This window comes from Peromyscus californicus, unplaced genomic scaffold, assembly GCF_007827085.1.
Source record: "Peromyscus californicus insignis strain IS unplaced genomic scaffold, ASM782708v3 Scaffold_10__1_contigs__length_136768540, whole genome shotgun sequence".
In the NCBI taxonomy this organism is placed as follows: Eukaryota; Metazoa; Chordata; class Mammalia; order Rodentia; family Cricetidae; genus Peromyscus; species Peromyscus californicus.
In genome coordinates, this window is record NW_026294391.1 from 123,395,930 (window position 1) to 123,405,857 (window position 9,928).

Below are 9,928 nucleotides of genomic sequence, written 5' to 3' on the forward strand. Positions count from 1 at the left end.
TTTGGTTGCATCTCAGAGATACAGAACTTCTGGATATTTGCCTCAGGCAAGACGAGTGGTGTGCCTGGAGAAGCCAAGTCTTTTCCCCTTTCAGTCTTTTAGGAGTGCATGCAGCACCATAGTCCTTTGGCATTAGAATATCACCCAAGCAAACTCCTGTAACAAGCTTTGCTTGAGAGCTGCCCCAGGGACAGAGTTAGAGTCCTCTTACATTTTTCCTTTCTTTCACAGGCTTCTGAGTCTTCATCCCTGTGACCTGCGTGGTTTCCTGCCTGTTATTGCCAAGGAAACTCAAGATGGATCCTACTGAGAACAGCCAGAGCTTCAACCTCCCAGACAGCCCTCAGGCCCAAAGGGAGGCAAGGGGCCTGGAGAGTGCGCAGGTCCCCATAGCTGAGGCTAGGGAGGCAGAGGCCACTGCCACCACCCCAGGGCATATGTTTGCTGGAGGAACGCTCAGCTCTCCCCAGAGTGCTCAGAGAGCCTCCTCTCCTCCCACTGCCATGGGAGGGGCATCATCTGCTGAGGCCTCTGGAAACCAAGAAAGGGAGGTGGCTGAGCCCGAGTTTCCCCCACGGGCTGTACTAAATGGAAGGATAGTTGCTTTGGTGAGATTCCTACTCATCAAGTTTCGAAAGATGGAACTAGCCACCAAGTCAGAAATGATGCAGAGGGCCATGAGAGATTATGAGGAGTACTATCCTGTGATCTTTAGTAAGGCCTCTGAGTGCATGAAGTTAATCTTTGGTATTGACATGATGGAAGTGGACCCATTTGTCCACTCCTATTTCCTTTTCCCTGCCCTGGGGATCACCTATGATGGGTTGATGCATGGGGTTCTAGGTGTACCCAAGACAGGGCTGGTCATAATTGTACTGTGCATCATTTTCATAGAGGACAATTGTGTCAGTGAGGAGGTGTTCTGGAATGTGTTGAATAGCCTAGGGCTGTATGCTGGTATGGATCATTTCATATTTGGGGAGCCCAAGAGTCTCATCACTGAGGATTTTGTGCAGGAAGGGTATGTGGAATACAGGCAGGTACCCAACAGCCATCCTCCTCGATATGAGTTCCTGTGGGGCCCAAGGGCCTATGCTGAAACCACCAAGATGAAGGTCTTGGAATTTTATGCCAGCATTGTTAAGCAGGATCCTAGATCCTACCCTGAAAAGTATGCAGAGGCTTTGAGGGAGGAGCAAGAGCGGGCCTAGGCCAGAGAAGGCCAGCAGATGACAGATAACACTGCTCTGATCAGTACAAGTTCTACTGTACTAGCAATATCTAACCCACATCAGGTCAGCCAGAGGGGTGAAGTAAATAGTGGACTGGTGGGAGAAAGAGTATAAATCATTCCTTTCTTACTATTCTGTTTGAGTGACTTGAGGAGGCTCATTATAAGATTTTGTTACTTTTACTACAAGATTCATTTGCTTGAGATTTTTAAGGTTACAAATGACATTAGTAATGTATCTGTTGTTGGTCCAGGTTAGGAGAATTTGTTATCTTGAAAACAAACAAGAATGTTTTCTAATATATAATATGTCATAAGATACAATAGCATTAAAGTTGGAATTTCCTGGGTGATGGAAAAGAAATTGGCATTAATATAAAGAACAGAATAAAATTAATTTTTGATTGTGTTACCATGTTTAGTCTCTCGTTTGGGTTAACTAATTAAAATTAAAACTAAAGTAAGCTAAATGGAATCTCTTCCTAAAGCCTTCACTGGAGAACCTGATCTTTGCAAAGTCCTGTGTTAGCAGTGAGATGAAGGAGAAGCCAGATCCCTCTCTACCCATGGATAATTGGTACATAGAAGAAGCCAGATCCATGCTTTCTTGTAGATGGGGTGAGTGCAGGAGCCACAGCTCTGTGGGGAAGACAGAAATCTTTTTAGACCACAAGGCCCAGTACAGAAGGGCTGCAAAAGACACTTCTGGGATCAGAAGTCCAGCGTGCCTTAAACCAAGGCAACTTGGGAGGCTGAGGGAATTGATTGTAATTAAAGTGTGAAGTAGCTAAGGCCAGACCTTCAAGAGATGTGGCTGCCTTAGGGATGAGAGAAGGGAAAACTACTCTGAGCAGTCCCTGTTGTCAGCAAACTTCAGCAGAGAGGAATCAGCCTGGGATTGTCACTCAGTGGTCAAATACTTTCATGTCACATGAAATCAGGAAGATTGTAGTCCCATCACATCAAAACACAAAACTTAAAAAATTAGCAGAATCCTATCCTGGGACAAAAATGGGAATTGGAATTGAATACAACTCATGCACTCCAAGATTTACTGCTATACTCTACAGAAGGTTCCTAGCATATGTGGGGGAATCATGGAAAAGCAAGGCCTAGAACTCCTAGACAGGGTCTCTTAAGATTACTTTCAGTATTTCTTATGTGTATCAGTGTTTTTCCTGCATGTAAGTAAGTGAGGTATATATGTACCTGGTGCCTAGGGTGGCCAGAAGTAGGTGCCAGATCCTTTGGAAGTGGAATTAGAATGTTAGCCTGCGAGTGCTGATAACAAAGCTTTGGTGTACCAAAAGAGCAGCAAGTGCTCTGAATTACCAGAGCTCTCTAGCCGTAGATGAAGTTAAACTGAAAAAAGAATTATTTGTGTGTGTATATCAGTGTGAGGTCAATGCATGCATACCACTGTACAGGTGTGGGCAGCAGAAAACAACTTTCACATTGTTGCCTTCCACCATGTTGAAGCAGGACCTCTTGTGTGATATTTTGATTGTGTTCTGACAAATAAAGCTTGCTTGGAGTCAGAGGGCAGAGCTAGCCACTAGCTAACCATAGAGGTTTGGAGGACTCTAGAGCGAGGAACAGAAAGTGTTAAGATACTATCTCTGCCCTTTGGGATTGGACTAATGAAAGAGGAGGGGACTGTGGGTGCTCTCCTGCTTCTCTGATCTTTCAGGTTTTTACCCCTGATATCTGACTCCTAGTTTTTATTGATAAGATTAATTAGATTAATGCTTCAATCTCTCTTATTTCTGTTGCTGTACTTCTTACTCTAGCCGTCCTCAGAGATTCGAACCAATTTTTCCTCTACCTCCCACCTCAATAAAGGAGTGGAAGGATTTAAGTTGGACTCTATTGAACCTCACACTTTATGTGGTTTTGAGGGATATAACTCAAATTGTCAGACTGGAGCATTTAGCACTTTTACACTCTGATCATCTCTTCAATCCTAAGATAACATCTTACTTCAGTTATCTCCAGTGCAATTGGTGAACTACTGAAGGTAGTGGTTTACCTGGAAAAGCCTCTGGGAGAGATGGATGTGAGAAGCTGCTCCTTGACTCAGACTCCAGGAGCGTCATTGTAGGGGTAGTTAATTTGCACCCAGATTTTGATGTATACATCCAAAAAGAGGAAGGATTTGGTGAGTTTTATTCCTGAAATTTCATTGTGACTGGTTAGCTATACTGTGCCCCACTGTCCCACTGGGCTACATGTTCTCTGATATATCCTGGAGGTCAGGGACAACAGCATGGCCCCAGGGAGGAAGGGGCTAGAATAAAATTCTAATAAAAATAAGTCATCTTCCCTTCACTATAGTTCCCCTCACTAAGGAACTGTACTGGTGCCTTCAAATGCAGGACAAGTATTCCAGCAGCCCTTAAAGGACAGACTCTATTACTTTCTAGTTGAAAAGCACCATGGCCCCCAGCCTTGGGAATTTTTCCAGTTCCTGCCTGGTAAGTGACAGTGCTGGGAAGAGACCCCCTGGGGTCTGTATGTACCTGTTTTTTTATCAGATGTTCTGCCACCTCCTCTGGAAGCCCAGAAAGAGTATCCCATCCTTCCTGTGACTGTCTTCCATGCTGACTAACGCACCTGATGAAATATTCAGGCAAAGAATAGTCAGTTTGAACATAGAATGAAATTAAATTAAAAAGAATACATGAATTTCAGGGCAGACCTGGTTGTAGATGCCTAATCAATATATAAAGAATGCTACCATCACACAATATACAGTAGTTACTTTTTTTGTTTTACATGGGTAACAATTACACAATTTCTAGTTACCCCATCACAATCATCACCCTCCTACTACCTGTGCAGGAGGTAACACACATAGTATTTTTCATGATTTTATATATATATACATATATATCTCACAGATATTAATTAGTATTGCACATATTTCATAATATGGATTATATGTATTTTTGCTATAAAAATTCAAAAATACAAATATGTCACAATTCTCTCCAAAAAAATTCTTTTGTTAGCTGGCTTCCTCAAGGCGATTCCAATATTCTTTCTGCACAGCTCTTCTGAATACTCTAGAACCAAAGGTTTAACTCTATTTGGTGTTGAAATGAAACCTGGTATAATTTTGTATGTTGACACATATTGTAATTCTTTAAACTATGAGGCCCTATATATTTGTCATAAAAGAACCTTGTTAAGTGATGATTCCCAAATTCCTTCTGTGTAGTTTGAACATGGAAGGAGCTATGTAGCCTCTGTCATTGACACAAGCAAAACTGAGATGAAACAAACTGAAAGGCAGCATTTCTGTCATGCTTTAGAGGGAAGACTGAGCATGTGTGGCAAACTTCTACAGACAAGTAGGAGAGACAGAATGTCTCTGCAGAATGGGTGGAGACAATGAAACCCGAGGAGCACATTACTCTACACTGTAGAATAGATCTTGGAGTCTACAGGATCCAGCAATGATAGGCAGGGGATACTTTCATGTCAAGGATCAATATTTGGAGCTCAATAAGGAGAAATGTAAGACATAGCAGCTCTAGAGGGCAGAATCTTGGGACACTTTTCTAAGATTTCCCTCAAGATCCTCCTTTTCTTCTAATAGGGAAGACCATAGAAAAATCTAGGCTAATTCCTGCAGAAGTGTCAGGAAGAGTAGTCATCTGACACACTGCCCAATGTATTCTGTTCTACAGCAGGCCTAGCCTCAAAGAAAAGTGTTCTTATCTGAATAACTGAAATCATAGAAAACCCTATTTTCCTCACTGAAGGGAAATGCTTAATTGCAATCCATCATTATACAGATGAAAATGGTGCTGAGAAGACCATGGTGAAGACCAGGGCAAAGGGGCACAGTGTGATTAAAAGACTACATCTAGTCCTGGACTGGGCATAAGCTCATCACCACCCCAACAGGGAAAGAACCCCAAAAGGCTGTGCACTTCGTATCACATGTAACCACTCTCTAAGGAAAAACCAGGAATTATAGAGGCAGAAAAAAATGGCATCACAGAGATCAGACCAACATACTCAGAGCCACACCAAGCAGTGTACAGCCAGATACACGAAAACCTTCAAAGCTCTTTTGAATGCTGTATTTAGTTGTATTCTGTTCATGGAAATGGGTTTTATAATGACATTTCCTTATTTTTTCCCTAACAGTCTTTGAGTGGTCTTTAACTTTCCCTGTCTGGGTAATGCTTCAGTTTTCATGAACCTAATTTTTATCATTTTATTGGTTTAATTTCTGATTTCACTGTCATTGACTTCTGGTGCCCCTTTTATTTCCTTGGTTCTGCTTGGTATGGATCATTTGTTTTTTAAGATCAATTAATGTGAATGTTTGTTTAGTTCTGACCTTTAATTTTAATCTGAACAATAAATGGTTAAAATTTTCTCTGTATTTGCTCCATAAGGAACCCTCTCAACATTGCCATGGTGCCAATATTATCCAAAGAATAGTAAACCTATGTTGTACAAAAGAGAAAAGTTTAGCACTCTCTGTCAAGAATGGAAGAGGTACTCACTCAAGAAACACCATGCACATAGTTAAACAGCTGCCACCTATTTTGTTGCATCTGATAACTGTTTCCATATTATATAAAACCAAGTAAGTCTGACTTTGAAAGATACATACTACCTTTCATATGTTATTCCTGCATTTTGCTTTTTTACATATGTGTGTATATGTATGTAAGTAGGTTATGAAATTTTTAAAAGGCAGCCATGACTTCCCACTCCCCTAAGCTCTCTTTCCCCTGACCCTTGCCCTCCATTCCCCCGCCCCCACCCCCAGTTTGCTCATGTAGATCTCTTCCATTTCTCTGTCAGTGGGTGATCCCTGTGTCTTTCTTAGGGTCCTCTTTACTAGGTATCCTCCCTGGAGTTGTGAGTTGCAGTCTGGATATCCTTTGCTTTATATCTAGTATCCACTTATGAGTGAGTACATAGCATGTTTGTATTTTCTGAGTCTGGGTTACCTCACTCAGGATGATTTTTTTCTAGTTCCATCCATTTGCCTGCAAACCTCATGATGTCATTGTTTTTCTCTGCTGAGTAGTACTCCATTGTGAATATGTGCCACATTTTCTTTATCCATTCTTCAGTTGAAGGGCATCTAGATTGTTTCCAGGTTCTGGCTATTACATGTGTCCTTGTGGTGTGATTGAACATTCCTTGGGTATATGCCCAAGAGTGGTATAGCTGGGTCTTGAGGGAAGTTAATTCCCAATTTCCAGCTGAATCAGGAGCAGAGTGGGAGAACGGGGAGGGAGATACCATGATGAATGAAGACCCCAAGGGAATAGGAAGAAGCAGAGTGCTAGAGAGGTCCCCAGAAATCCACAAAGATACCTCCACTATAGACTACTGGCAATGGTCGAGAGAGGGCCTGAGCTGACCTGCTCTGGTGATTGGAGGGTCGAACACTCTGGCTGTCATGATAGAACTCTCATCCAGTGTCTGATGGAAATGCATGCAGAGATCCACGGCCGAGCCCCAGGTAGAGCTCTGGGAGTCCAATAATCGAGAGAGAGAGGAGGGATTGTATGAGCGAGAGATATTGAGGCCATGATTGGAAAAAGCACAGGGACAAATAGCCAAACTAGTGGAAATGCATGAACTGTGAACCAATGGCTGAGGAGCCCCTGTGGAACTGGACCAGGCCCTCTGGATAAGTGAGACAGTTGATTAGCTTGAACTGTATGGGAGGCCCGCAGGCAATGGAGCCAGGACCTGTCCTTGGTGCATAGGCTGGCTTTTTGGATCCTGGGGCCTATGCTGGGACACTTTGCTCAGCCTTGGTGTAGGGAGGAGGGGACTGGACCTGCCTCTGCTGAGTCTACCAGGCTAGGCTGACTCCCCAGGAGAGACCTTGCCTTAGAGGAGGTGGGAATGGGGGGTGGATTGGGGGGAGGGCTGGGAGGTGGGAAGAGGGAGGAAGGGGGAATCCGTGGCTGATATGTGAAATTAAGTTAATTATAAAATAAACACATTTTTTTAAAAAAAGGCAGCCATGAAAGAGAAAAAGAAGTCTTAAACTGTAGTGAGGGGTAAGAGTAGTAATAGAGTACATATGACAGGAAAGTGGGATGAGGACTTCTAGGTGAGGAAAGAGACAAAGGAGGGGAAGAGGATGGGGAAAAGAGTAGAGAAGAAAATCAGCAGACACAAAATATGTATGAAAATGCCTAATAAAGTATTTTATATTATCTGCCAGTTTTTTTAAAATTTATAAGAAAAATAGAATTCCAAAGCCCTCCTGACTACGAAGAAAGAGAAATTTCTTGAGTAAAGTGCATACACATTGTGTGTTTCATTTAGACCATGCTTTTGGCACCCTCATGGGCATCTTACTTCAGAGCATTGACAGGTCAATTAAAGACCCTGAACTCATTTTAACACCCAAATGGCCTTGGAGATTTGTACATCACAAGACCCAGAGATCTAGCCTTACCAGTGCCGCTAATGTGAGGATAGGCATATTTGCAGGCTGAGTGGATATTGAATAGAAAAGATCATTCACCCTTGAGGAAAAACCATGGAAGTATAAGGTACCAGAAAAGTGGGAGAGAGGAACAGGGTACCAGGAGCTCCAGGAATGTGGTTTGAGTAGCTGGCATGGAAAGGGGGTAAGACAGTGGTTTGTGGTGGACAAATGAGTGTGGCCTAACAGTAGCACAGGGATCTTCATGTCTCCCAGAGTCAGTAACTGTGTATCATGAGAATTAGGGGACTATGTCACTGAAAATTTGGAGTCTTGGCTTAGAAAAATCCCTCAAGTTGTTGATAGCTTCAGTGGCACTGGTTTGGGCTCAACAAAGAGACCAGCAAGAAAGGTGGTTGAATGGCAGAAGGAGAAGCATTGAAGGAGAAGCCTTTGAATTGGCCAGCAAGTAACATCATCCAGAGAACCTTTTAAAGTGATATAATCACTGCCCATTGAATAAAGAAGCTCCCTTCATTCTAGCCAATAGGAGCATTAATCTATGGGCATAAGCACAAATGAGTAGAACACAAATTGAAAGACATTTTCAAAATCCTATTTAACAAAGCAATACCACAGCATTTCTCTGTAGATGTATCCAACCTTCTTATTAAATAATAAACACGGAACCAATGCAAAGAAGAAAGCCAAGAGGTCAGAGCTAAGAGCTAAAACCTTACCCTTCCTCCTGCAGTGGTCCTACCTCTCCGAACCAGAGCTACCCCTGTGTTAAAGTCTTTATATAGAGTTCCTGTCCTGCCTTCTCATTGGTTGTAAACCCAACCACATGACCGCCTCCTCACAGCCTGTCTGTATAGGCCTCCAGGTTTTCCATGATTGGTATTAAGATTAAAAGCATGTGTATCCAATAATGGCTGTATCCCTGAACACACAGAGACTTACCCAGCTCTGCCTACCAAGTGCTGGAATTACAAGCTTACGCTACCACTGCCCTGCTTTCCTATGGCTTGCTAATAGCTCTGACCCCCGGGCAACTTTATTTATTAACATACAAATAATATTTTAATACAAATAAAATATCACCATATTTCTCCCTGCTGGGGCATGTGGTTTCACCAGCAATAGCTCACTGACTAGGCTTACAGTATCCAACATGTTTTCTATACCATGGATCAGTCCTTAAATCCAATTTGAGTTGATCTAGTTGTACTCATGGCACACCTACACTAAGAGTTACAACTTTCCTGGCATGCTGAGTGTGTACCCACAGGATCTAGAGCTAACCAGAACCCTTAGCAATATCTTTCCAAATATTTACATGGTGCTTTCTGGGATTAGAGTGGTGTCTTCAGCAACAGGGACATATCATTTACATCCATATATCTGGCATTCAATGAATACTGTGGCACTAGCCAGCATATGGGAGTAAAATCTTCAGACATTTTGCACACTAATAATGCATAAGAAGGTAGCCTCATCCTGGAACTCTGAGCATGTTTCCTTGCAGGAAAATATACACAGTGTGCCATAGTATGTCTAACTTCCAAAGAATCTTTTCCCCCTGCACTGTTTTTCTCCTAAGGTATTCACTATTCCTTATTGTCATTGATGCTTTTGTGGGTTGCTGTAGACTAAGGTATCCTCAGCTCCAGTATCTACTAAAGTCTCAGTGTTCCCTACATTAGAAACAACACAATTGTCTGCACGATATTCAAGTGCACTCAGCATTGGCTACACTGTTAGGGGAAAAGCATGTATAGTCCTCACCCCAATGAAAGCTCATCCCTCCACTGCAGGAACATAGAGAAGCATCTGTACTTCCCTGTTATTAGGGCTTCTGGTTAATCATTGTTTGTGCTTTAAAACTGCCCAAAGTAAAGCACAGCCTTTGGCTTTTGTTTCAAAGGATTTCATTAGGAATTTCAGCATGACATAAATCCAGCTCTATTTGTCCTTGGGAGGGCTGAAAGGTGCCTTTGTCTACTTCTCATTCCCCTATATATACATCATAACCAGCAAGCCAGAACCTCCATCTCGTCATCACTCTTATTCAGTTTTATTGCCAAATCAGAGGCTAACTTGTGGATGCTTCTTGCATGTCCATTTCCCATTGAAATTCCCTCCTTATACAGACAAGTTTCTTGGGCTAATAGCAGAGCCACTAAGAACTTCCGTCTGGACAGTAGGGCAGCCCCGGCTGCATACCAGGGATCATACAACTGAGACCTCAGCTAGGAGGCATATAATTTATTAAC

General features: G+C 42.5%; 1 protein-coding gene and 1 non-coding gene across 2 annotated transcripts; both read left to right on the top strand.

Moving 5' to 3' along the window:
• The first annotated feature begins 239 nt into the window (after positions 1-239).
• On the top strand, positions 240-1,378 carry LOC128116158 (melanoma-associated antigen 10-like). The gene has a single exon (XM_052747369.1). The coding sequence runs from the start codon at positions 297-299 to the stop codon at positions 1,209-1,211; it is 915 nt and encodes a 304-aa protein (XP_052603329.1). The 5' UTR covers positions 240-296; the 3' UTR covers positions 1,212-1,378.
• A 4,318-nt stretch (positions 1,379-5,696) lies between these two features.
• Positions 5,697-5,824, top strand: LOC128118271 (U6atac minor spliceosomal RNA). The gene has a single exon (XR_008221093.1). It is a non-coding gene; the product is annotated as a U6atac minor spliceosomal RNA (small nuclear RNA).
• The last annotated feature ends 4,104 nt before the right edge of the window (positions 5,825-9,928 follow it).